This window comes from Stenella coeruleoalba (genome assembly GCF_951394435.1).
Source record: "Stenella coeruleoalba genome assembly, chromosome: 7".
NCBI classification, from domain to species: domain Eukaryota; kingdom Metazoa; phylum Chordata; class Mammalia; order Artiodactyla; family Delphinidae; genus Stenella; species Stenella coeruleoalba.
The window spans coordinates 115,428,612-115,456,058 of NC_137153.1; the positions used below are offsets into that span (position 1 = coordinate 115,428,612).

The window sequence follows — 27,447 nt, forward strand, 5'->3', positions numbered from 1 at the left end:
TCACAGCCGGAAGAGGTTCTTGTCTTATTGTCCTCGGGGAAAACGTGCTTCCGAGAAGGGAGTAGGGTCCGGAGCTGAACCCCCAAAGCTAGCGGAGCTTACTTGGAGACACTTTCTGGGGTTAGGTGAAACGGGGAGAATTTTATATCTGTGGAAGTAGGTTGCCTGGGTTTCCTCATACTTAGAGACCTTCCCTGTCCGTGCTATCTTTCCCGCATAAAAGGCCCTACTTAGCGCAGTAGGGATCGAGTCCTTGTGACTTCTCCGGCGCGTCGTCGCCAAAGGAGCTTGAGGAGTCGGCCTTGCCCCTGGGAAGTCCTACAGTGCCCGCTGCCATGAGGACGCTGCTGCGCGGGGTCCTGCGCCCGCTCCGCGCGTTCCGAAGCCGTCCCTGGCCCGCTGCAGGCAAGTGGTGGGGCCGGGAAGGAGTGCTGGGGACCCGCCACGTCGCTGTCCCCCCCAACCCCCCCGCTCCTTTCACCGCGGCTGTTTTCTTTCCCCGCAGATGTGCCCCTTCGAGCCACGAGCCATGGCACCGGCCTGCTCTACCCCGAACACATCCCCACCTCCCCGCTGCAGAAGGCGCTGCTGGCCGCGGGCTCTGCTGGAATGGCGCTCTATGACCCGTATCGCCACGGTAAGGCAGCCCACGCCGGCGCTTCCTTGGGGCGGCTTGGGGTCTGGGCGCGCCCTTGCCTTGCCTTGAAAGCCCGGGGAGGTCCCGGACACTGTCAAAGCCTCCGTGTGCTTTGGGTAACTGGAGACTAGACTAGGCCAGGGTACCCAACCCTGGCTGCACCTCATAATCACCCGCAACATTCATGAAAATGCAGATGCCTGGGTCCCACCCTAAACTTACTCAATTCGAATCTGCCGGGAGTGAGAGAGGAGGGGAGGGGAGGGAGGAAGGGGCGTGGAATCTGAGCTTCTGCCTTTTTAAACTTAAAAAGTTTAAACTTTTTAAACTTCCTAGGAGATTCTGTCATCCAGCCACACTGAGAACCTCTGGATTAGATGATTTATGAGGGCCCATCAAATTATAACATCCCATTAGCATCTTAGATAGTGCATGGCACATAATAAATGCTCAATAAATGTTTGCTGGATGTTTTAATAGAGCGTTTTGGGATCCTACAGTGTTTTTCTCATCTCCTCCAGGATTCTTAAGTTTGGAAATTACTGTTACTCCTTCTAGTAAAAACGATAATGCTAACTGCTCACTGAGCCCTTGTTTTGCTTACTCAGTGTGCTGTTTTATATGAATGTTGTGATTGATTTTTCGCATTAACCCTATATGAAAGGTATCACCTGCGCTTCACAAATTAGGACATTGAGGCTTGGAAAGGTGAAGCAGTTTGCACACGGTCACCTAGATAGTGATCACACCAGCCCTCAAACCCAGCACTCTCTGATACCAAAGCCTACACCCATCCATGGAGACATGGTATTCTGTCGTGATGATGGATGTGGAAGTGATTTATGAACTCTTTAGAGCACTGTGCTAACCAGAGCCATCTCACCCCATGAAACTAACAACCATAGTAGTAACTATAGATATATTGAGCTTTTACTGTGTGCCAGGTGATTCACTAAGTGTTTAACTTGAATCTTCATAACTAAGAGGTAGATATTCTGTTTTATCGTGTAGGAAATTAAGGCTCAGACCAGGTCAGGTAACTTACCTAAGATCATATTCTCCATTTGTCCCCATTTCTTTCCTTTCAGACATGGTTGCAGTTCTGGGGGAGACCACAGGATGCCGTACCCTGAAGGTCCTCAGGGACCAGATGAGGAGGGATCCGGAGGGTGCCCAGATCCTGCAGTAGGTCCCAGCTTTGCCTGGGGGATTGAGGGCGTTCTTTGGGGATTCTGATCTCTCTGGAATCACGTTGTGTTCCTCCAGAGAGCTCTTCTTGATACCTTGGCCATGGATGATTGCACAGGCTGGGCACTGCCCAACTCCGTGGGTGCCATTCACATAGACACTGTGATGACCCCTGGGTAGTGCAATATGGTGGCCTCAGCCCAGTTCCAGCAACAGGGCTCTTGTGCCTTCACTAAGGTCCCATAACATATGCTGCCTATAACCCCCACCCCTCAGTGCTCTTTGTGAATACCCTGATCACATCTGAGGCTTGTTTACCTAAGGCAGGAACCATAGCCTTAGCTTGTGGTAGTCTCCTCAGTCCCTGCCACTGGCCTGGCCAGTAGTAAGTGCTCCATTAGGACTTGTGGCCCCATTGCTGCTCTCTTCCCTTTCACCTTTCACACCCTTGATCTAGTTGGACCTTTCACCTGCCTTTGCTGGTGCCCTCCCAATACCTGAGTCCTGCCTTCTGCCTCACAGGGAGCGTCCCCGGATCTCGCTGTCCACCCTTGACCTCGGCAAGCTCCGGAGTCTGCCTGAGGGCTCCCTTGGCCGCGAGTATCTCCGTTTCCTGGATGTGAATGTGAGTTTCCAGCTTCTGTGCATTTGGGAGTCACCAGGAAGGGGAGAGGAAGGGCACAGGAGTAACGTCCTGAGGAAGGAGGAGCCTGAGCTGCCAGCATGGGCAGGAGTGCCTTGCAGTCTCTTGCGCCAAGGCTTTGTCATTCTCTATGGGACAGGCAAATGGGCTGGGAACATCGCTGCAAGCAATTACACTGGCCAGCACTTATTAACCTCTTACTGCGTGCCAGGTGCCAGGCTCGTACATGATCTCACTGAATCCTCCCAACAACCCTGCCGAGTATGTTCTATTATTATCTCCTTTTATTTTTATTTATTTTTTTATAGATTTACTAATTTATATATATTTTTTGGCTGCATTGGGTCTTCTTTGCTGCGCACAGGCTTTCTCTAGTTGCTGAGAGCAAGGGCTGCTGTCCATTGAGGTGCATGGGCTTCTCATTGCGGTGGCTTCTATTGTTGCGGAGCATGGGCTCCAGGCGCGCGAGCTTCAGTAGTTGTGGTGCGCGGGCTTCAGTAGTTGTGGTGCATGGGCTTAGTTGCTCCGCGGCATGTGGGATGTTCCCGGACCAGGGCTCGAACCCGTGTCCCCTGCATTGGCAGGCAGATTCTTAACCACTGCGCCACCAGGGAAGTCCCCATCTCCTTTTCGTAGATGAGGAAACTGAGGCCCAGAGCAGTTAAACAACTTACTGATTTCACAAGCCAGTATTAATGGAGGCAGTATTCAAACCCAGATTATGTTCTTAACTGTTGCATTGTGTCCCCCTGTTCTAGAGACAGTGTCTTCCCTGGGTTTGACAAGTGTGGCACTCTCCAACCCCAGGCAGAGAGGACAGGGACTGGGGGGCAGAGTCCCATCTATCAAGGGACTCATTCATTTGTTCAGAATCGGTCATGTGCCATCCATTGTTCCAAGTGCTGGGGATACAGTGGCAAACTAGACAGACAATGTCCTGCCCTCATGGAGCTAATATTCTAGCTGGGGAGGTAGACTATAAAGCAGTAAAAGAAGAAAATTTTCATATAAAAATTCAGGCAAAATATTTATTTAGTACTGTTCTAGCGGGTGGTGCTGTGAGGACAGCAGTCAACATGATAGAGGACGGGGCGGAGTGGGGGTGGCAGGTGGCCACTTCTAACAGGGTGGTCATGGGAGGCCCTGCTGGGGAGACTTGGAAGATGGGGAGGAGCCAGTTCTGAGGAGAGATGGGGAACCGCATTCCGAGCAGAGGCACTGGCAAGTGCAAGGCTCTGTGTGGTTAGGAAAAGGAAAACTGTCCAATGTGGCCAGTATGACCTTAAAGGAGTGAGTTGGGGGGAAGCAGGCAATGGGCTGGGAGGTCAGCCTGGCCCAGCCAGACCCTGCCTGCCACGGGAAGTGTTACCCGAAAACTGTGTTTGCCTCTTGGTGGGTGCTGAGCCAAAAGAAACAATCAAGCCAAAGATGGGGAGAAGGAAGGATTTATGACTTGCAGCAAGTAAGGCGAACACTGGGGAGCTTTCCCAAAGCAGTGTCTGTTAACAGCAAAATTGGGGAAGTTTTAACCTAAGGGTATATGCGTATTTATAAAGGGGCTTGAGCAGAGGAAAATTCAGCATAGAATTGGGGCAGAGGTCAACGAAGTCCAAGTCTTAGTTGATTGAAGTCAGGAGGGTCAGGAAAGGTCAACATCATCATTTCTTAGGTACTGACTAGTCCGGGATCTTAGCATGTAGTTACCGTCCTCCATCTGGGTGTGGGCCTTAGTTCCTATAGAAAAGCTTAAAGATACACATCAGATTGTTATGTATATTCTTTGAGGAGGAACGAGGACACTGTTTTATTGCTGAACTATTGGGGTTTTTTTTTCATTTTTATTTTTATTTTATTATTTATTTATTTATTTTTGGCTGCATTGGGTCTTCCTTGCTGCACACGGGCTTCCTCTAGTTGCGGCGGGCGAGCGAGGGCTCCTCTTCCTTGCAGTGCACAGGCTTCTTTTCGCAGTGGCTTCTCTTGTTGTGGAGCACGGGCTCTAGGCACACAGGCTTCAGTAGTTGTGGCACACGGGCTCAGTAGTTGTGGCTCACGGGCTCTAGAGCACAGGCTCAGTAGTTGTGAAGCACAGGCTTAGTTGCACCACAGCATGTGGGATCTTCCCAGACCAGGGCTCAAACCCGTGTCCCCTCCATTGGCAGGCAGATTCTTAACCACTGTACCACCAGGGAAGTCCCTGAGCTATTGTTTCTTGACTGCTCTTCCTCTGTTCCTGCATTCCTTTATTCCTTGAAGATCATTAATTACTGAGACCTGTTGAAGGGCAAGCATTGTGTCTAGGCTTAGGTCACAAAATGGCTTAGGTCAAAATGGCTTCTCTAATGTCAAGAATGCCATGCCTCGTTCTTTTTCTCCAGGGATCCCCTACCGTATCTGCTTAGAGACAGAGTCTGTATTTTGTAATAGAAGCAATAGGAAGCCATCGAGGTTTCGAGCAGGGTAGTAACATGATCTGATTTATAGAAGGACCCAAGGATACAGCAGGGCACCTTCCCTGTCCCTTCCCCTCCCTGCGCCAACACAAATACTTCCCATCAAAGCGCCTCTGTCGAGTGGCTCTCCAGTCCAGCTGCAGGAGCCAGCCAGGCTGGAGGAGGTGAAGGAGTGAGCAAAGGTTGCTCTAGAACTGGGTTTCTCAGCCTTGGCACTGTTGACTTTGGGGGCTGGATAATTCTTTGCTGTAGGGCTGCCCTGTGCATTGTAGGATGTTTAGCAGCATCCCTGGCCTCTACACACTAGATGATGGTAGCATTCGCCCTCCCAAGTTGTGACAACCATAAATGTATTCAGACATGGCAGATGTCCCGTGGTGGACAGTTGAGAACCCCTGCTTTAGGAGATTATTGTCCCTGAGGAAATAATCTGTTCCCCATACTCTCCTAACACTTGCCTCTGCCCCATTTTATACCATCACCCGGAGATTTCACCAAGATGCAAGTTTATTTCATCAGTGGGAAACCCACAAGGGTGACCTGCTCCAGGTGCCACCCAGGAATGGAGAATCTTCTGAAGTTCTCCTAGAGCCTTTTGTCCTCTTGTTGTGGAGGGTATGGGACTGCCAAGGCCCCCCTGGGTTCGCCTTGTTCAGCCACAGCCTTAGTTGTGGTAACAGCCCTAGAGACTGTGACACTTCTGGAGCCTGGAAACCAGCAGCCCACACACCGTAAAAGAACACCTTTGTCCCAGCAGAGCTTTAGATCAGAGTTCAAGGTGAGGCCACCCTCCCTGAGGCTGACTCAGAGGGGTGGGTGGTTGTCCTTGTGGCATCAAGATTACGGGCATGGGCTCTGGCGTAGCCTGAGTTAGAAGTCTGTCTTTCTTCCCAGCTTTAAAGCCCTGGGCAAATCATTTGACCTCTGAGCCTCAGACTCCTTATCCGAGGTAAGGAAACCTCATGTTTATCTTCCAAGGCACTTATATGGCTGATTAATAATGGACGCTAAGGCGACTAGCTTTGGAATCCAGCAGGCTTTGTTTCGAATCCTGACTCAGCCACTTGATTAGTCAGCTGTGTGAACTTGGGCAAGCTGCTTTATATCTCTGAGCCTCATTTTTCTTATCTGTATCTGAGGCTCATAACAGTATCTACGCCCAGGTGGTCTCAGGGATGCAGAATGACGATATGTGTAAAGGACTTCATACAGTGCCGGCACATAGTAGGTACTCAATAAATGTAGGCCGTCACTGACCACCTTCAGCTTCACACAGCAGGTAGAACTCTGTAGAAGAAATTAGGACCTGGGACCCAATGAAGTCACAGACACAGACCATGGCACAGGGCCAGCAGCCCCAAGCAATAAAGGCATCAAATCCCTTGGCCTCTGGACAGGCTGAGGCCATGCTTTGGCACTAGGAAGACCAGGGTGTCCCTACTGTGCATAGGTGCTGCCAAGGACTCAGAGAGGGTGGGTAAAGGAGGACAGTTGCCATCCCTACCTGAGGTCAGAAAAGTGCCTGGGGCTGGCCTTTTACTCCTGCATTTAAGGTATGTTTATTCATCCAGGCCCTGGAGATAGAACAGTGAGCCCCCGTCCTGTGCATCCTGTGCTGCTGACAGCCTGCTGCAACACTCTTCATAGCAATAGTGTGTAAGCCCCATAGGTAATCTGCTGCTAGCAGATAAATAAAAGCAAATAGAAACAGGTGGAATTAATTTCAATAAGATATTTTGTTTAATCCAGCATACTAAAATGTCATTTTAACATGTAATCAATATTTTTAAATTATTGAGATTTCACATTATTCTCTTCATACCGTCTTCGAAATCCAGGGTGCACTTTACATGTACAGCACATCTCAGTTGGAACTTGTCACATTTCAAGGCTCAGTGGCTGCCATGATTGGCTGCTGTACTGGACAGTGCAGGTCTAGACGAGAGACGTTAACAATCACACGCACTAAACGTCACGATACAATCATGTCGAATGCCACAAAAAGGTACGGGTTGCTGCAAGAGACCATAAGATAGGTAGGAATTGTCAAGGTGAAGGTGAGGGGGGAGGGAAAGAGCATCCTAGGCTGGGAGCAGCTCATCTGACGAATTCGGGACTTTGGGTGCTTCTTGTTTTTTCCCCCCCATTTTATTTCTAATTGTGGTTTTAAAAAATAATAATAACCTAAGATTTACTGTGTTAACCATCTCTAAATGGGCAGTTCAACAGTGTTAAGTATAGTCACATTGTTGGGAAACCAATCTCCAGAGCTTTTTCATCTTGTAAAACTGAAACTCTATATCATTAAACAAACAACTCCTGCTTCCCCCCACCCCACCCCCAGGGGTTTCTTTGCCATAGATTCCAACAGGGTGTGTACATTATGTGTGAGTTGGGGTAGGCAAAGGGGGCGCCAATCCACCATATTCCCTGCCTGAGGACTCCCCTGTCAGCAGCTATGCACAGAAACAAAGTCCCCAGAGATTTTTGGTGGGGTTTGAATTTGGTGGGTGTGGTTGAGAGTCAAGGAGAGGCTGGCAAATTGGACCCTGGGAGCCATCAGGAAGGGGTCTAGGGGAGGTTCATGGTTGTCAGAGGGTCTCCCCAGACACCAGAGCGCCCACCCGCTTCGTGGACAGTGAGGAGCTGGCATACGTGATGCAGCGGTACCGGGAGGTGCACGACATGCTCCACACGCTGCTGGGGATGCCCACCAACATCCTGGGTGAGTGCCAGCCAGCCAGCTGCTGAGTGCATCTGGAGTGGGCGTGGGGCATGGGTGGGGCAGGGCGCTCCGGCCAGGCCAGCGTGTCTCCCAAGTCTGTCTTCAGGGCAAGGGCAGGGCACACCTGTCCAGCCACCCACCAATCAGCTGGCCCAGTGCCTCATTGTTTGCTTTACCCGAACATCTTGGTGCACCTGTGCCGCGCATCCCCTATCCTGCATCCCCACTGCCTCTTACGGCTCCTACACTGATGTAGCAGCATCCAAACACCAGGGCTCCCTGCCCTGTTCCGGTTGTTAGCTCCCTGCGCTCTGAAGCCCTCAGCAATTCCCTAAGGCTTGGAGTCCTCAGCCTGGCTTTCGGAGTCCTCTGCATTCTGACCCCAAGCTTCCTTTCCAGCCCTTATTTTCCCTTCTGCTCTTTCTTGCACCCTCTCCCCAACCCCAAGCCAAGTGCCCCAGGGCCCAGCACAGGCTGGGTCTGGGCACTGCTGACCCCTAGTAGAGATTCGGAGCAGAGCAGATGCCTCACTGTGTCCTGCCCTGAGCGGCAGCGTCACTGGCCTCTCCTCCTGGCCCCTGCTCACCTCCCACCCCATTCCCCACCCTGCCTGCCAGGGGAGATCGTGGTGAAGTGGTTTGAGGCTGTCCAGACCGGCCTGCCCATGTGCATCCTGAGTGCACTCTTCGGACCGATCCAGCTCAGTGCCCGGTAAGTTCTCAAGTGGTGAGGGGTCAGGGGAAGGCTCAGGGCTCCAGGAAATAGAGAAGAGCCCACAGCCTTTCTGAGCAGCCCCAGTGGTTCTCAGGAATCCAGGATGGGAAGAATGGGGCAGAGAGGTGAAACTGGCCTGGCACAGGGGCTCCAGGACTATGAATGAAGCCTGGACGTTTCATAGGACTCTAGGGTCTTTGGGGCCAGGCCTCAGTATCGGGTGAGAACAGTAGAGTCAGGGAACTGGGGGGGCCAGGGGGATGCCATCTGGCGTTAGTTTCTGGAGTGAGGTAGCCCTCGATTTAAAGCTGGGCTTTGGCATGTTCAAAATGTGTGGCTTTAGGCACAGGGCTTTACCTCACTGAGTTTCTGTTTCCTCATCTGAAAAGTGGGGATAGCAACTACCTCCTTCTTGGGTCTGTGTGAGGATTAACTGAGAAAATGCACATCCACTGCAGGGAACGTGGCGTGCCCAGCACTCAGGACCTTATGTCTTTTGTCTTCTTTTTCCTCTGCTGCCCTACAGAAACCTGCAAGTGCTGGTCTCGAAGCTGATCCCATGGGCAGTTCAGAATGCGCGCAGAGCCCCGTGTGTCCTCAACCTGTACTACGAGCGGCGCTGGGAGCAGCCCCTGAAGGCTCTACGGCAGGAGCTGAGCATCACAGAGCCCCCCATGCACGTCCAGGGCCCAGCCTAGGCCCTGAGCCCCTGAGCCGGAGGGCCTGGCCTGGCTCCCAACACCCCACCCATGCTTCCCCTGGGGGTGGAGCGCTCCTTTGCCATCACCTTTGAACACTGACCCTTGGGCGCCACTAATCATAATTTATCATAACCACTGCTCAGTGGCTTTGAGGGCCAACTCGGGAGGGAGTGCCTCTTACTGCTCAGGCAGTGGTGGAGCTCCTAGGGGAGCCAGGAGCTGCCCAAAGAGAACTGAAACAGGAGGGAAGGGGGCAGGGCACAACCTTTGAAAGAACAACAAAGCCCGAGGACATGACATAAACTGATTAAAACCAAATGGGTCCAAGATGGCGGACAAGTCAACTTCCACTAGTCCTTGAGCTTCAGTATATGCTCACTGCAGCACGTCATCAAGCTAAGTGACACACCCCCAGGCGCCATGACAGTTCCAAGGATCCATAACGATCAAAAAGTGGGCTGTGGCCCAATTCCTGGAAATCCCTGCCCCCCCCCAAAAAAATAGCTGGAACACTCCCCCCACTCATTAGCCTATGAAATCACCCACCCCTGTAAAAACTGGCAACCCACACACCCTGGGGCCTTTCTCGCCTTCTGAGGTGACCCACGCTCTGTCTGTGGAGTATGTGTCTCTCTAACTAAATCCACCTCTTACCTATCACTTTGTCTCATTGAATACTTTCTGCAATGAAACATCAAGAACCTGAGCTTCATTAAGTCCTGAAACCAGGTGTGTGATCTCAGTTGGAAGAGTGTGGGTTTTGGTCGGGTTCGAGTCCTGGCATGTGAGTTCAAGTTCCAATCTGAGGTGCACGGTTTCAGAACCATGTATGCGTAGGAATCAGTTGTCTAGGCTCATGCCCAGATGGCTCAGGTCCACAACCCCTGTTCCGAACCCCTCCCTGCCAGCCAGGGTTCTCTGGGTGCCAGGCTGGGGCTCTTCGCAGGAGGGAGGGCTGTACCCAACTCCCAAGGCCTGAGAAGAGGGAGGCAGGGGGAGAGGCGAGTCTCTGCTGTCTGAATAAAGGCTCCCATCAGGTCAAGAGTCTGCTTCTCCTGACTTTGCTTCTCCCTGACTCTGGCAGCCTTGGGCCTTCGAGCACTGAGGGCAGATGTTCCCTCCAGCCTGAGCTTCTGCTGCTTGTCCCTTGTCTGGTCTGAGGTCGGGCAGACTGGGATTCAAATTCCCCACTCCTCCTCCGCTTTCTAGTTGAGGGACTTAGGGCAAGTCCTTTCACCTCTCTAGACCTGTTTAATCATAAGTAAAAGGGGGATGAAACAGCACCCACCTCCTAGGGTTGCTGTGGGGGTGTGTGAGGTGATGCCCAAAGAAAGGGCCCAAGCAGGAGCTGTTTTATGGTGGGTTTTTTTTTTTGGCTGTGTTGGGTCTTCGTTGCTGCACGTGGGCTTTCTCTAGTTGCGGTGAGCGGGGGATACTCTTTGTTGCGGTACCCGGGCTTGTTATTGTCGTGGCTTCTCTTGTGGAGCACGGGCTCTAGGTGCGCAGGCTTCAGTAGTTGTGGCACGTGGGCTCAGTAGTTGTGGCACGTGGGCTCAGTAGTTGTGGCTCACGGGCTCTAGAGCGCAGGCTCAGTAGTTGTGGCACACGGGCTTAGTTGCTCCGCGGCATGTGGGATCTTCCCGAGCCAGATTTTGAACCTGTGTCCCCTGTATTGGCAGGTGGATTCTTAACCACTGCGCCACCAGGGAAGCCCTCTTTTTTTGAAAACAAAATAAATTTATTTTATTTATTTTTGGCTGTGTTGGGTCTTTGTTGCTGCGCGCGGGCTTTCTCTAGTTGCGGCGAGCAGGGGCTACTCTTCGTTGTGGGGCGCGGGCTTCTCACTGCGGTGACTTCTCTTGTTGCACAGCATGGACTCTAGGTGTGCGGGCTTCAGTAGTTGCAGCATGAGGGCTCAGTAGTTGTGGCTTGTGGGCTCTAGAGCGCAGGCTCAGCAGTTGTGGTGCACTGGCTTAGTTGCTCCGCGGCATGTGGGATCTTCCCGGACCAGGGCTCGAACCCCTGTCCCCTGAACTGGCAGGCGGATTCTTAACCACTGCGCCACCAGGGAAGCCCCAAAATTTCATTTTTAATTCCTATAAACATACCCTGAAAACTGTCCTTCCTCATTTTTAAGGACTTTGACTGGACTAAGGGATTAAGGAATCTATTTAAGGACAAGTGGCAACTGTGGATGCCCAACGTGTTTGATTATCAAGGAACCCAGTTTTCAGAGGTCCAGAGTGACACAGTGGGTGGGAAGTTGGCAGATGGCCCAGAACTGGGTGGCATGACAAACGTGGTCACAGCCCTCAGGATCCAGACCATTCAGAGGCCAAAGATACATACGGGTCTCCAGATCCGTGCCCTTCGTGCCACCAAGTGTGCCGGGTTGCTTTCAAGAGACCAAGGATGGGAAAGGGTTCCTACGCAGCAATCCCTACACCAAGTTTATTGCTGTCCCAGAAGCACAGGTGCCAGTCTGAGGTCTGCAGGAGCCTTTGGGTCTTCTGAACCTTGTGGCCTTGGAGGCCGTAAAATTTCCGAATGGAAGTGAAGGAGGAGCTGTCAAAATTTGACTCTGATGGGACTCGAACCCACAACCTTTGAATAACCACACGAGGCCAGCTAGAAGTCCAATGCGCTATCCATTGCGCCACAGAGCCAGTTGCTAGATTCTTCACACCCGACTCGCCTCTGCCTGAAACAGACTTTTTAGCGTTCTTCTAGGTGTGGCGCCGGGCCTTTGCTGAACTCTGCTTGGGTCCGGGCGCGGACTCCAGATTCCCCGCCAACGGTGCGGTGGGGGTGCTCTCCCCCACGTCCGGACGCCCAGGGATTGGGGGTCGGGGTCCAGGCAGAGCCCGCCTGCCTCCTCACTGCCCCGGGGGCCTCTGCTGTCCGGCGGGGCTGCGCGGCGCGGACTACAACTCCCAGCGTGCCGCGCGGGGCGCCGCCAGGAGCCGTCGCGCGCGTAGGACGGGCTGGGTCGGGCGGCGTAGGGCTCGCGGAGGCTGCGCGGCGTTGCCAGCTCTGCGGCGTGCTCACCCTGGGCAAGGCGCGGCAGGCGGCGGTGCCGGCCGGCGCAGCCGGTTTGGATTGCGGGAGGCGGGCGGGAGGCGGGCGGGAGACGGGCAGGGGAGGAGTCCCGCGGACGGGCGGGGCCGGCCGAGCTGCTGGGCCGTGCAGGGCGCAGAGCCGGGGAAACGCTGCTGAGACTCGGCTCTGTGCGCCCAGGAGCGGCTGATGCTCCTCCGCGCTCCCCACTCTGCTACAGCAGCCGGGCCGCATCTGGACTGCGTGCTCCGCGGCGGGGCCGACAGCAGGTGAGCACAGGCTAGGACAATGGGTCCCCGGGCGGGAGAATGTGCCCGGCCGAGTCCGGGGAAGGTGGCGGTACCGGTCTGGGGTGGGGGGCGCGCCCTGCTGCTCTGTCTCCTTGCCGGGCGCTCTGCTACCCTGGCTTTTCTGGGGGTCAAGGCGGTCCGCAGTGACCCGGGATCGGGGCCCGGGAGATCTGGGCATCCCGTTCCCTCCTCGTCCCATCCCCCAGCTTTCCGGGACGGGTCCTTGTCTTTTGCCCTGGCGGGCTCTGTTAGTCCAGAGGTCTGAGGACCTTGGAGACCCTTGGCATTGGAGTTGGAGGCGCTGGTTCGTCCCCCTCCCGGCTTTTGCTTTTCGTGTGGAGGAGGGAGAGATGGTGTAAGGGTTCCCTGTGGTCCAGACCATGTCTTCGTCCTGGCTTGGAGAATCTCAGGCTACCTCATAGACGTGACCTTCAGCCCCTCCCCAGGAACAGGAGAACCTGAAGGAAAACAGTCCCATCTGCTGCCCCTTGAGCAAGTCTGTAAAGCACCAGGAATAGAGTCCAAGAGTCCTAATCTCAGCCCTGCCAGCCGTTCCTCTCCCCTTAAGCCCCAATCCCCTAAGATTCATCTGAGTGGCTTGCTGAGTGTGTTTGTGGGGGTGACTTCAAGCCCCTCTTCCTCTCCCTCAATCACCTTTCCCTTCTGTGCGGTCACCTCTCAGGCACCTCCAGGCTCTCACCTGTTTTCTCCATCGCCCTCTGTGGGCCAACAGAGGCATGGCACTGCCTGGACCTATGGGCAGGGACTGAGCAGGGCCCCTTCTCAAGAAGTTGCCCCTTTGGGTGTTGTGGCTTGGCCTGATCATCCACAGAAACTCCGTAGGTCTCTGGGTGGGGAGTCGAGCCCGAGGCACTCAAGTCCATACCCGCTTCAAGGCATTTTGGTTGGGATCCTGGATGTCAGGAGAGTGGACTGTCTTCTTTTGGTTGGAAGGGCCTCTGAGAGCAATTCTCATTACACCCATTGCACAGAGGGGAAGACTAAGGACTGAAGTGGGAAAGGGACTTGCCCAAGGTCATTCAGAGAGTCATAGGCAGAGATGGGACTTAGGGGCTAGAACCCAGCCTCTGACTCTCAGCCCTGGAACTCCTCACCTCAAGTCCCATGCCTCTAGCCTGACCCTTCCCGACAGCCCCAGAAAGGGACCCAGTCCTCGGCTACCCTACTCAATATGGCCTCACTACAGGTTAACCCTTTGAGATGATAGTGGCCTGGTTGCCCAAGCCAGGAGGTAGGGGATCCAGGCATTTGGGTCCACTGACTGCCCTGTGCCCACAGGCCACAATGCTGCTTGGGGCGTCTCTGGTGGGGCTGCTGCTGTTCTCCAAGCTGGTGCTGAAACTGCCCTGGACCCAAGTCGGCTTCTCCCTGCTCTTCCTCTACCTGGGGTCTGGCGGCTGGCGCTTCGTCCGAGTCTTCGTCAAGACCGTCAGGCGTGATGTCTTGTGAGTACCTGGTACAACCCTTCCTGGGTTTCCTACACTATGCTGGGCTCCTAATCCCCCAAATCTCCCCAGGCCAGACCCTATGGTCTCTACCAACACAGGGCACCCAGGCCCCAAAGGAGCAGTCTGTGTTCCACACCCTTCCCCTTGCAATAGTATGTGGTACCTCCGTTGCCAAGGTCAAAGTCTCCTCCCAGGGAATCTCCTTAACTTGGTGCTCTTTATCCTGGAGCAGACTTGGGGTCCTGGGACATACATCAAACACCGGGCGTGTTGAGGAGACATCTGTAAGGAGTCCTAAGAACATGCTCTAACTTGTGAGAGGGTGAAGAAGAACCCTGTGGAGGAGGCCCTGTCCTCCAGTTGGCATGAGTCTGAGAGGGCACTGAGTTCTAGAGCAGGCCCTGAATCATGTCAGGGAGAATCTGCTTCCCAGAGAAAGTCAGGGATGGTCCATGGGGATATCCTGTACCAGAAACACCTGCTGCTACCTCCTCTGTGAAAAGCGCTGAGCTGACTCTGGGGCCTGAGGTGGGGAGGGGAATGAGGCAGCCCCAGACCTGGGCCAAGCTTAGACTGGTCAGGGAGACCGGAGGGGACACAGTCAATCCCTAAACTGGCAGTGCCATGCGGGCAGAGACCCTGGCAGTCTTAATCACGGTAGTATCCCAGTGCCCAGCACCCCAACCCACACCCAGAACAGGTGGCTCGGCATTTGTCAGTCTGAGTTGATTGCAAAAGGAGGTTTCGAGTGGCCACTGCAGGAAGGGTGGTTGCGGCAGAGAGCTGTGGGAGCGTGAACAAAGGGAGATGGCTTCAGGCCCGGGCCCTGGGGAATCAGAGGAGGCCTCCTGGAGGAAAAGCAGTTGTACTTGAGAGTCATCTCAAGGAAGTGGGAGCGGGGGACTCCAGCCAGAGGGCACGGCATCAGCAAAGGCACAGAGGCTGGGGGGCCAGGAGAGTTCAGGGGTCAGAGGTGGCACGGGTGGGGCAGGAAAGGAGGATGTTGCCAAGTGATTCCACAAACACTTATTGAACATCTACCCTGTGCCTGGCACTGAGCAGCGCCCGGGGGCAAGATGGTGAACAGGGCGGACCTTGGTGGGCTCACCGGGAGGGAGATGGGACAAATCGCAAACTCGTCCTTTTTCACTGCGGCAGTTACGGGGAGAGGGACAATACGGGGGTGTGGGAGGTCCAGGAGGAGGAGTTTGGACTTTGACTTGGGGCCCTGTAGTCGTGGAAGTCCCCAACAGAGCAGCAGACTCAGAGCAGAGCTTAGAGTGTACTTGGAGTTGAACTCTGGAGCCGGACAGGACTGAGGTTCAAATGTCAGCGCTGCCACGTTCCACCCGTAAAGCCCAGGGCAAGCCCTGGCACCGGTTTCCTCCTCTGTACCGGGGAGGGAGTAATCGCCCGGGTCCCTGGTGTTATCGGGTCCCTGATGTTATCGTGCAGCATCAGTGAGCCGCTGCATGTATCGCTGCCCCGCACACAGGTGCTGGGAAAGGGGTGTCACAAGTGATCAGACCAGGGCCTCCGGACCCCCACTCCCAAGCCCAGCAGTCACAGCTCCCTTGCTCATCCCTCTCCCACCCCACACCCAGCGGCGGCCTAGTGCTCCTGAAGGTGAAGGCCAAGGTCCGACGCTACCTGCGGGAGCGGCGCACGGTGCCCATCTTGTTCGCCTCCACGGTCCAGCGCCACCCGAACAAGACGGCCCTGATCTTCGAGGGCACGGACACCCACTGGACCTTCTGCCAGCTGGATGACTACTCAAGCGGCGTGGCCAACTTCCTGCAGGCGCGGGGCCTGGCTTCGGGCGACGTGGTCGCCCTCTTCATGGAGAACTGCAATGAGTTTGTGGGCCTGTGGCTGGGCATGGCCAAGCTGGGCGTGGAGGCGGCGCTCATCAACACCAACCTCCGGCGGGACGCACTGCGCCACTGCCTGACCTCCTCCCAGGCCCGGGCCCTCGTCTTTGGCAGCGAGATGGCCCCAGGTGAGCCCCGAAGGGGCAGGGGATAGGCAGGGAGTCCCACGGGACTGCCACAACCCCCCCCCCCCCCCCCACCTCCAGCCCTGGGAGAGTCTGTGTGTCTCACCGGTTAAGGGCATGAGCCCTGGAGTCAGATGGCCTGGGCTGTGCCCCTGGTAGGCTGGAGACCCGAGTGAGACCCTGTGCTTCAGTCTCCTCACCATAGCACCTGCCTCCTGCTGTTTTCAGGGAGACACTTCACCTGAAGTATTAACACAGTGGCCGATGCTAGGTGACCCCTCAGACATAATGGTAACTGTTCTTGTGACTAATTAGGCCTCATCTATAAAATGGGGACAAGAATCTGTTCCCTGCTCTCCTGCAGAGCTTATGTTTATTGGCCACCGCGTTGGGCACTGACCACGTGCTGAGTTTGGGGCTTTACAAAAGCAGCGCTAATCTCCACTAAGCCTGGTGAGGTAGAGATTGTCATCTTGGCTTCACAGATGAGGAGACTGAGGTTCAGAGTGGCGTGAGGCACTCACCCAGAGCCACACAGCTGTTAAGTGACAGAACCGGGGTTTGATCTCTGGCTTTGACCACAGTGTCCCTGTTCTCTCTCCCCATGCTGCTCTGACTGTGGAATAATGGGCAGGAGAGGTTCTTAAGATGCTGAAAGGGGAGGAGGAAAGATGCAGCAGGGAGAGGGGAGAGGGTTGGACAAGTCAAGAGGAAGCCAGAGGAGTTGTGGCCGTGTGGGCCAGACTGGCCTACGCTCAGGGCGGGTGAGTATCTGGACATGTGTAGTGCACAGGAGAGCCTGAGAGAAGGTTCCCACCCTCTGAAGAGGCTGGAGGGCTGCCGGCCTCTGACCCCCCACTCCTCCCTCCTAACCAGTCCCCCATAGACTAGCATAGTACAGTGGGTAGGGCCATAGTAAGCCTTGGTGTGAGATAGAGCTGACTTTGAGTCCCAGCTCCAGCACATTCTAGCTGTGAGTGAATCCCTCCCATTCTCAGCCTCAATTTTCTCATCTGTAAAATGGGCGGTTATTGGTACCTGTTTCCTGGGGTGTGTGCACAGGAGCATGCATGTAAAGAGCCCGTGGTGTAGTTAGCCAGCAGCTAATGGGAGCCGTTGCTCCTCTCAGCATCTTCCTTACGACGAGGTCCCAGGTGCTTCACCCATGTCTCTGCCCTACCCAACCAGCCTCCCCTGACAACATGCTCAGCCTCGGCACAAGCAGAGGTCCTGGGAACACGGGGTGTCCTGGCCTGCCTGCTGATCTGCCTTGTTTCCCCCACAGCTGTCCTTGAGATCTGTGCCAGCCTGGACCCCTCCATCAGCCTCTTCTGCACCGGTCCCTGGGAGGCCAGCGCAGTGCCCGCCGGCACGGAGCACCTGGACCCCCTGCTAGAAGATGCCCCCAAGCACCTGCCCAGCCGCCCCAACAAGGGCTTCGTAGGTGGGCCCCTCACCCCCACGGGGGGTTCTAAGATGGCCAGGGACAGAGCAGTGGCCTCAAGGCCTGGGTTCTTCTGTAAACTTGCTGCGTGACCTGGAGTGAGTCATGTCACCTCCCTTTTCCATCCGGGAAAATGAGGACAGTGATCCTGGGCTTACTACGAAGGCTGCATGAGCTGATGTGTGTGAAAGTGCCAGGCACACAGAACGCAGTTCTTGAACAGCCTTCGTTGACGCCTGACTCGCGCAGGATCACGTGGAACCCAGGAGCCTGCCTCGCCTGAGTTTGGGCTGCGCTTGGACCAGGGGCGAGACCCTTTGCATGGTCACCCACCACCGTTCAGCGCAGGCCCCTGTTGGTCTGTGATCCCCTCCCTGCTCTGGGCTGCCTCCCCCGACTTCTAGGCAGCCTTCCAGGCCCTCTCACCTCTCTTCCTGCCCACTCCAGCCCGCCTTCTGCAGCCCGCGGCTTGCTGCATCGCCTGGGGGTTCAGAGCCTGGGCCAAGTTCACATCCCAGCTCTACTGCTTCCCATGTATGACCCTGAACACCTGAGCTGCCCTTTGAGCCTCGGTTCCCAGAGCCATAAAATTGGGGATGGCAACAGAACCTGTGTTTGAGGGTTGGAAAAGGTCCAGTGGAAAGCTAGGGTATGACCGGAAGTGCTCAGTAACTGGCCGTCATCGTCATTATCGTTTAACCTCTGCCGTGTGTGGATATGGTCCGCCGGGTGCTTTTTTAAGCTCCTTGAGGGCGGGACTCTGGCTGGTTGAACCTGGCACCAAGCCTAGGGCTGACATACTGCACGCGCCCTGAGAACGTGAGATGGTTACTATATAACGTGCAGAGGCATTCCTGACCTCCTGGAACCTCCAGCCTGGTGGAGCTGACCTCACACAGAAACCATAACGTGACAATCCCTGGTCCTGACAGTGGGGGAATACAGAAATGGTCAGTGGTGCAAAAGCTACTTCTGCACCCGGCTTCCTGCAGCTAACCCTCCCCACGCAGTAGGCATCACCTCCTTCGAGAAGCCCTCCCTGGTGCCACCTCCCCTCCCTGGAGCCTGGGTCAAGCACTGCAGCTGGGCTTTGGCAGGCCCTGTGCTTCCCAACACTCTGCGCTCAGTATTGGAAATACCCGTGTCCTCATCTTCCTGTCCCACTTGGCTCTCACCTCCACCCAGGCAAGGCCTGTGCTCATCTTAGTCACTGATGTCTCCCCGGGCCTGGCACAGAGCGAGGGCTCGGAAAAAGTTCGTTGAAGGAAGCAGTGCAGGCATTAGAGCAGAGAGTGGTGCCTGGGCTCATCAGTGTAGGCTTTCTGGAGGAGGTGTGATGGGAGTGGGTGTTGAGTGATGTACACCTACAGATGTCTGCCTGCCTGACTCTGTGCCCAGCCCTGTGCTGCCCCCTCTCACAGCCATTCCTGTGTCTGTTTTCTTCAGATAAGCTCTTCTACATCTACACGTCAGGCACCACAGGGCTGCCCAAAGCTGCCATCGTGGTGCACAGCAGGTAAGGGGAAGGTGCCCTGGGGGGAGGCCTGGGGATGGTGGGGCCTCGGAGCTGCTCCTCCTGCCTTTCCAGCGGCCCACAGAGCCCTTGGCCCTCTGCCCTCCCAGGTATTACCGCATGGCTGCCCTGGTGTACTACGGCTTCCGCATGCGGCCCGACGACATCGTCTACGACTGTCTCCCCCTCTACCACTCTGCAGGTATTCCAGGCCTGTCCACTCAGCCTCCAGCACCCCCAGAGTCTTGGAAGCCCCACCCTTCTTGGCAGGCAGCATGTTGCAGTAGAAACATTTGAGCTTTGGAGTCAAATCTGGGTTCAAATACAGACGTGGGCATTGATCTCTGAATGAAAGTGGCCACACCAGCAAAAGTGGTGTGTGTGGCTGTGTCCCGCAGGGCACCTGGGCTGGTCTGACCATTCAGGTCGCTTCCACAGGTATGCACAGTCTTAGGAGCTGCTTGGTCTTAGGAGCTTTTAGAAAGACAGAGATGGAATAAATGTAATTCCTGCCCTCAAGGTGCTTAGGGTTTGGCTGTGTGTGTTTGGGGCAGGATGAATGATGGGACCCTATCCTGACTCTTAATACAAGAAATGGCATTGAGTATGGGGAGAGGCAGGGAGCAGGAGCTCAGTTCAAGGGAAGAGCCCAGTGATGGCCTGGAAGGCTTCCTGGAGGAGGTGCACCCAAGGCAGGCAGATGTGAGGTGCAGAAGCTAGGCGGGCTAGCTCAGTGCCCCCTGGCTGAATGGTAGCGTTACGGGTATGGGAGCAGGAGCTTGGGGCCAGCTCCAGAGGCCTCAGAGGACAGTCTAAGGATTGCGTACTCGATCCTATAGGCACTGGGGAGCCATGGAAGGTGTCTGACTGGCGAGAGAGATACGACCAGTTAGTGTTGGAGGGACAGGACAGGAGAGAGAAAGGGAAAGAGCCTTTGAGGAGATTGGGCTGTACAAGAGGAGGCTCTGGAGGGAAGGGTCTCCTGTCTCCCTGACCTCTGAGGCCCACGCCTCTGCCTTCAGGAAACATCGTGGGAATCGGGCAGTGCCTGCTCCATGGCATGACGGTGGTGATCCGGAAGAAGTTCTCAGCTTCCCGCTTCTGGGACGATTGTATCAAATACAACTGCACAGTGAGTGAGAGGGGAAGGCGATGAGCATCCCCGTCCCCTCGGGACCCTCCCGCCAGGTCTACCCAGGGACATCTGTCTTACAGCTGAGGGCAGCCAGCCATTTATTTGGGGCAACACTCCCGTTGTTCAGATGGAAAGACTGAGGCCCAGGGAGGGAAGGGATTGCACAGCCGGCCCCTGGGGTAGTAGGGGTAGGGGCTTGGGGGGTTGGGGGGCAGTGAAGTAAGAGTAGCCTCAGGGGCCCAGACTCACACCAAGTCCATCCCCAGATCGTGCAGTACATCGGTGAACTCTGCCGCTACCTCCTGAACCAGCCACCCCGGGAGGCGGAAAACCGGCACCGGGTGCGCATGGCACTCGGCAACGGCCTCCGGCAGTCCATCTGGACCAACTTTTGTAGCCGCTTCCACATTTCCCAGGTGGCCGAGTTTTACGGGGCCACGGAGTGCAACTGCAGCCTGGGCAACTTCGACGGCCAGGTGTGGCCCAGGTTGGGGACGCAGATGGACCACGGAAGGCACGGGTGGCAGAGGGGAGAGCAGAGTTCCGGTGTGGGAGTGTGGGTGCTGGAGGCCCCCCGCAGCCCCCAGACTGTCCAGTTTCAGGCCCATGGTGGGAGCAGCTGGGCCCGAGTCTCGGCCTTTGCAGGTGGGGGCCTGTGGATTCAACAGCCGCATCCTGTCTTTCGTGTACCCCATCCGGCTGGTTCGTGTCAACGAGGACACCATGGAGCTGATCCGGGGGCCTGATGGCGTTTGCCTTCCATGCCAGCCAGGTCTACCCTAGGGTTGCGGTTGGGGGTGAGAGTGGGAGGGGCTGACTCAGGAGGGGGGTGGGGCCGGTGGGTGGGGAGCCCCATCCTGGTCAGCAGCCAGAAGTCATCTTCTCTAAGGGCTTCCAGGCATTTATTTCTTCATCCGTGCATCCGTTCAGTCACCGTCCCATCCACCCAGTCCCTTCGTGCACTTTCGTGTTGTGGACCCTGGGCCCAGGCCGCCTCAGCCCCCCAGCTCTGTGCCTGAGTCCCTCACCTGCACGTGGTTGTCCTGAGGAGTCCATGTGGTACAGCTCTTTAAGCAGAGCCAGGGCCCTGGGAGTGCCGGCTCTGGTTAGGCCGTCCGTGTAGGGCTTGACCACCCTGTCATTTGTTTGTTCGACTTTCCATCCATCTGTTCAGTGACCAGACTTTACCAAGACGCTCCCTGCCCTCGGGGCTCCCCGGGTGGGGCGGGGGAGAAGTGGGCGTTTCTGTGGACAGCTGCAGGGTGCACTCAGTGTGAAAGAGACCCCAGGGCAGGTCTGACCCCACCTCCCCTGCCCACAGGTGAGCCGGGCCAGCTGGTGGGCGCCATCGTCCAGCAGGACCCCCTGCGGCGCTTTGACGGCTACCTCAACCAGGGCGCCAACAACAAGAAGATCGCCAAGGATGTCTTCAAGAAGGGGGACCAGGCCTACCTCACCGGTGGGTGGGCACCTCTCCCTAGGCCTTTGCCGCCCCTCGGGTGGGGGGGGAGGGGCCTTTCGCCACCCTCCGAGAGCACCTCCCCGGGAACCCCCGGGACCCAGCTCACCCAGCTCCCCTCTAGGCGACGTGCTGGTGATGGACGAGCTGGGCTACCTGTACTTTCGGGACCGCACCGGGGACACCTTCCGCTGGAAAGGCGAGAACATGTCCACCACGGAGGTGGAGGGCGCGCTCAGCCGCCTGCTGGCCATGGCCGACGTGGCCGTGTATGGCGTCGAGGTGCCAGGTACCCGGGGAGGCGGGAGGTGCCGGCGTGTGTGCGGAGGGGCCGCAGGGGCCATCGCCAGCCGCTCACTGCCCACTCTGCCACCCCCAGGAACCGAGGGCCGGGCCGGCATGGCCGCTGTGGCCAACCCCTCTGGCAGCTGTGACCTGGAGCGCTTAGCCCAGCTCCTGGAGAAGGAGCTGCCCCTGTACGCCCGCCCCATCTTCCTGCGCTTCCTGCCTGAGCTGCACAAAACAGGTCGGTCCCCACCCCCGACCCCAGCTCCAACTCGCAGGTGCCAGGCCAAGGCCCCTTCCTGGGTCCTTCTGAGAGGCCGGGGTGCCTGTCGTTTTGCCTTCACCCACAGCCTTGCCAAGTGGTTGGTAACCTGACCTACCTGTGGGCAGACCCAGGCTTCAGGGAGAGAGGGGCACCCATTCTCAGTGGGACAGCTGAGAACAAATACCGACCGAGTGTCTAGTCTGCTCCAGGCACTGTGCTAGGCCCTGGGGGTACAGGTGACAAATTCCGGCAGGACCTGTGCCTTCTGGGAGCTTCTAGAGCAGCAGGGGAGGCAGCCACAGGATGAGGAATTCCAAAGATAAAGAATGGAATGCAGATCAAACTGACAGGAAAGTGAATGAGGGGGTTGGGGGTGACTGGGAGGCTCCCCTGAGGAGGTGCGGTTTCAGCGGAGACCTGAGAGTGAGAGGGAGGGAGGGAGGGAGGACTTCGTGGGGGTGGGAGGCCTTCCGGGCTCTGGGAACAGCCACTGTGGAGTCCCTAAGGCAGGGAGGCACTTGGCTGCTAGAGGAATGAAAGGAGGCCCCCGAAGCTGGAGCAGTGAGGGGTGGGCAGCGGCGTGAGGTGGGATGGCAAGGGCAGCAGGGGCCTTGTGGGCCGGGGAGGGGGGCTTGGACTATACCGGGGGCAGTAGGGAGCCACAGAAGTGTTTGAGCAAGGTAGTGACCTGGTCAGATTCCTGTCCTGTGTGGAGGCTGGGGGAGGCTGCAGGTGGCCCGGGGGAGGGGCGAGTGGTGGGTCCACCGGCACACGGCGGGGTGGTGCCCTCCTTCTGTCTGTCGGTCCTCTCGGGAGCTTCTCTGGGCAGGAAGCTCTGAGGCTCATGCCCCGACCTCCCCTCCACTCTCCTCAGTCCTGGCTGCCTCCAAACTTACTTAGGGCTCAGAACGGCCATTTTATTTGCTCACAATTTGTGGGTCAGCAGTTTGGGGTTAAGTCCAGCTGAGTGTTCTTCTGTTGGCCCCATCTAGGGTCAAATAGTGCCATCGGGTGTAAGAGGGCCACCCTCACGTGGGGCTTCCGGCTGGTTGGCTCTGCAGTGATGTCCACAGAACGGTGGTGATGGCAGTGCGCTCTAGCTGCGCTCTGCGCTCTCCGTCACGGCAGCTACCAGCCCCGAGCGCTTGAAGTGGGACCAGTGTGACGCGGAAACTGAATTTTAAATTTCGTTTCATTTTCATTAAATTTGCGTAGCCACATATGGCCAGTGACTACCCACTTAGCGCCCGTCTAAGCGGCCCTTCCTGGGGTGGTTCTGCTCTGTTCCATGTGGTTTCTCCTCCTTCAGAGGCTAGACTGGTCTCAGGGCACCCCGAGAGGGTGGGGATGGAAGCTGCAAGGCCCCTTGAGGCCTAGACCACCCACAACATGGCCTCTTCCGCATTCTGTGAGTCAGAGCCAGTTGTAAGGCCAGTCTGGATTCAAGCAGCCGTTGAGAAAGACTCCATCTCTTGCTGGGAGAAGTGGCCAGTCCACGCGGCAGAGGAGTACCTGGGGAGAAGCTGTAGCCATTTCTGGCATCTGTCACACCTGGGTTCAAATCCCAGCTCCATTGCCTACGAGCTGTGTGACGTTGGCTCAGATATGTGCCTCTGAGCGTCAGTCTTCTCATCTATATAGAGGGGCTAAGACTGTTGATTGAAAGATGCATAATTTATATTACATACTATTAAGGGGAAAAAACACGAATTGAGCTATTTCAGAGATGTTGAAATCTGAAATCTTGTGCATCTTAGAATCCATAGAATATGGTTGTGCACCTGCCCCTGGGGTTGATGTGCAGATTGCATGAGATCACGCCTGTACCTGGGAGGTGCTCAGATGAGGGGGAGCCATCAGGGAAGACCTGCGGTCTGGTCCTCACTCTGCTGTCACTCAGCATGTGGCCCTGAAAGAACAGCTTGTCTTCTTCAGGTCTCCGTTTCCCTGTCTGCAAAAAGGCGTGGGGAACTCGGCCCCTTCCCCTTTGCCAGGGCTGCTCTGAGGAGTGATACATAATGTAATGGATGGAGCCTTTGCAAACTGTAGAGGGCGGTGCCCCTCCTCCCATGCCTCCCCTTTCCGGTGTCCTCTGCAGCCGTCCTCTCCCTTCCTCAACCCTGGCGGGAGGGCGGGTTCTGAGAGCTCGGGCCCCTGCCCTACACCCTTCTGACCCTTCTTCCCCCTTGTCTTCTCCCTCCCTCAGGGACCTTCAAGCTACAGAAGACAGACCTGCGGAAGGAGGGCTTTGACCTAACAGTTGTGAAAGACCCACTGTTCTACCTGGATGTCCGAAAGGGCCGCTATGTCCCTCTGGACCGAGAGGCCTACACTCGCATCCAGGCAGGCGAGGAGAAGCTGTGATTTGCCCCGAGTCCCTCTGAGGGCCACCGGATGCTGGACCCAGAGCACCAGCTCCCACCCCAGAGGGTTCCTGGGCAAAGCCAGACCAAAGCAAGAAGGGCCTGGCCTCACAACCCCGAGGTGCCGACCCCCACCCCTCAAAACTGCCAAGGGACTCACTGCTGCCTCCCCCTCCCCCCGAGGCTTTCTGTGAAAGCCTCATCTCCATGTTGTGTCTTCAGGGGGCCTCTGGGCCCCAGGCTGAGACTGAGACTGGGCCCCTCGGGATGATGTCTTAGGGCAGGACAGGGGAGGTGGAGGGTCACCAAGCACTCTCCAGAGAACAGGCAGCTTGTAAACGGGACCAGGGCAGAAGCCCCCAGACCCAGGAAGCCAGCAGAGTGGGCGGGGGCAGCAGTGGCCGTTGATCAGGTGTCCGAATAGGATCCAGGCCCTGGAGCCACTCAAGCGTCCTCAGCCCTGCCGGTGCCTCTAGGAGGGCAGGAGAGGGACTGACCTGTAGCAGGCAGCCTGGACCTGTAGCAGGCAGCCTGGACGGGGCACCCGTCTCATCCCCCTCTCTCTGGGTGCCTGCCTGGCTGTCCCTCAGGCAGGGCCTCTCTGTCTTTGTGGGTCTGTCCTTGTCCCCTCCTCCGTCTCCGTCCTGGCCTGGCTATGAAGGGAGAAGGGGTGGGGGGCGCTCAGGGGCCAATAAACTCTGCCTTCCTCCCCCTGCCCGTGTGATGCCACCTGAGCTCACCCCATCCTGCTCAGGCCCCAGCTTCTGCCCCATTCACTCCTCCATTCATTCGTTCATTTGGACTGAGGGATATAGCAGGTTATCTTAGATGGGGGGCAGTTCCCACCTGAGCCTGGCAGGGTGTTTTAACAGCATGATCTTGAGAGTCTAAACCAGCTGTGTCACGAGCTTGCGCGTTGGGCAAGTGACTTTGTCGTCTCTGTGACAAGGGAATGATCAGTTAGGATTCAGAGAGCTAAAGGGAGCCAGTATGAGGAAAGGGCTGTTCAGAGCCGCTGAGGGAGGGAACCCTAACCCAGCACAGGGTCCCATCTCCAGACCCTTGCCCATGCTGTTCCTTCTGCCAGGGGTGCATTTTCCCAGGGGGTTTGGCAGGGGGGCTGTGCAAGGCAGAGCAGGGCTGCCTAACCGGCTGGGTAGAGTCTAGGAAAGCTTCCTGGAACAGTGTTTGCAGAGCTGTCAGCAGTGCCAGCAGAGGGCCAGCTGTCCCCTAGGGCCCAACCCCTGGAGTCACACGCAGGCTGGAAATGTGCACAGCCCAATGGAAAGGGGGTCCACCCCAAGCCAGGGCAGCAGGCAGCGTGTGTGCCCCAGGGCGTCATCTTCACTATTTAACCCTCAGCACGGTCTGTCACTTGACTGAGGTCACACAGCAAGTAGTGGGGACTGGAATGCCAGCCCCAGCCCCTTGCCCTTCCCGCTGCTCCTTGGTGCAGAAGGCAACAGGAAAGCCAGATGAGCTTCCATTCCACGCATGCTTGTGGAGCCAACTGTGAGCCACACCCCAGGCCAGCAGCTGACTGGGTGGTGGGTGACCAGGGTGAGAAATCTGGGGTGCCTCCTGGGGGAGTGACCTTTGAAAGATAGTGGAGTCTGGTGCCACTCTTGGGAGAAGAGGGAGGCAGCGCTGGAGTTGGCCCCTGGAGAGCGAGGCTGATGCGGGTGGGGTTTGGGAGTGGCAGGCATGGCTGCAGTGCCCTAGTGTGACCAGCAGAGGACGCACGGGTCCTGCAGAATCCAGTCCAGCCTTTGGCGCTCAGCCAAGGGAAGCTGGAAGGAGGGAGTGCAAGTCCCCACTTCACCCCCAGCGGTACTCATCCCAGAGGACTCTGTGGTGGGCCTTTGATCAGGCTCCCAAGGGGCTGGACTTGGCTGACAGTGAAGCTTTGTGTCTTTAACCCGCAGCAATGACTGCTCTCCGACGGGAAGGAGCCCCCCAGTGGTCCCTGTTCCTTTCCCCTGGTTGAACACAGTCACCCAGAGGCAGTAAGGAGTGGTGGTTAAAAGCTCCTGCTGAGGAGCCGGTCAGGCCTGAGTTCAAGTCCATTTGCCAGGCTAGGCCTCAGTTTCCTCTCCCATAAATGGTGGTCTAGGAATCCCTACCTCGGGACGATTGTGAACGTGTAATGAGATCGTGCTTGGAAATCTCTCAGCACGGGGTCTCATGCTGATAGCTGTGCAGTACGTGGTAGTTAAAAGAAAAAAGGAGCAGTGTTGAGGTGTTAAGACCCCAGACTAGGCCCGTTTCCCACTTCTGCACCAGCAGCCGCCCCCAGCCCCTCCATGAAGGGATGGGGCTGGTGGGCCCCTGGGCCTTGCAGCTCTCCTGTCTGCCTTTGGTCATCCCAAACCATGGCTGTGTGAGTCATCCCCCGCCACCCCCCACCCCCCGGGCCTGCAGTCGGTGCTCAATACCTGCTTGTGAAGTTAAGGATAGCTACTGTTTACTGGGCATTTCCTGACATTTACATAGCACTTCACAGTTTACAAAGCACTGTGTAAGTACATCAACGGAGCAGATGCTAAAGCCCTACTCTGTGCAGGGGGGCGGGGCATGGTCAGATCTGCCCTCAGGGAGCCCACTATCTGGGGCAGAGGAGAGGGTCCTAGCCAGTCAAGAAGCAAAGGGTGTGTGCTTAGCTGCACCCTAACCCAGAGCCCTGCTCGGCGTGTGGGGGAGGTGAGGAAGTCACGTTTCATGGTCAGAGAGGCTTTTCACGGAAGAGTCATCCAAGAATAGGAGAGGGAAGAATGGCCCAGACAGAAGGAGCCACAACACATAAAGGCCTGGAGGTGAAGGGCAGGGAAGGGCGAGCAGGGCAGATGAAAGAAGGGCAGTGAGGCTGCAGCGGTGGGACTGGGGGGAGAGTTGAGGCAAGGTATGCAGAGTGAATCCTTTGTGGGCGTTTCTTGCACACTTGAGGACTGGGGGCTCAGCTAGGAAATCCCTGTATCAGGCCAAACCCATTGCCTTCGACTTGCTGACAGCCACCACGTGTGGGGCACTTCCTATGTGCAGGACGTGAGGCCAAGCACTTGATGTGCGTTATTTCATTAAATCCGTCACACAGAGCAGCTACAATTTTTACC

The 27,447-nt window shown here is 56.4% G+C and overlaps 2 protein-coding genes across 2 annotated transcripts; both read left to right on the top strand.

Annotated features, from left to right (window-relative positions):
- The first annotated feature begins 44 nt into the window (after positions 1-44).
- On the top strand, positions 45-11,184 carry COQ4 (coenzyme Q4). The gene is made up of 7 exons (XM_079927869.1): positions 45-405; positions 506-637; positions 1,726-1,822; positions 2,348-2,450; positions 7,517-7,646; positions 8,264-8,357; positions 8,887-11,184. The coding sequence occupies exons 1-7, from the start codon at positions 336-338 to the stop codon at positions 9,056-9,058; spliced, it is 798 nt and encodes a 265-aa protein (XP_079783995.1). The 5' UTR covers positions 45-335; the 3' UTR covers positions 9,059-11,184.
- Positions 11,185-12,210: 1,026 nt separating this feature from the next.
- On the top strand, positions 12,211-25,736 carry SLC27A4 (solute carrier family 27 member 4). The gene is made up of 13 exons (XM_079927289.1): positions 12,211-12,387; positions 13,708-13,874; positions 15,482-15,876; positions 17,159-17,317; positions 18,764-18,833; positions 18,941-19,032; positions 19,853-19,962; positions 20,232-20,441; positions 20,611-20,737; positions 21,287-21,424; positions 21,549-21,713; positions 21,804-21,950; positions 24,181-25,736. Exons 2-13 carry the CDS (start codon positions 13,714-13,716, stop codon positions 24,336-24,338), a joined length of 1,932 nt encoding a protein of 643 aa, XP_079783415.1. The 5' UTR covers positions 12,211-12,387; positions 13,708-13,713; the 3' UTR covers positions 24,339-25,736.
- Positions 25,737-27,447: the final 1,711 nt, after the last annotated feature.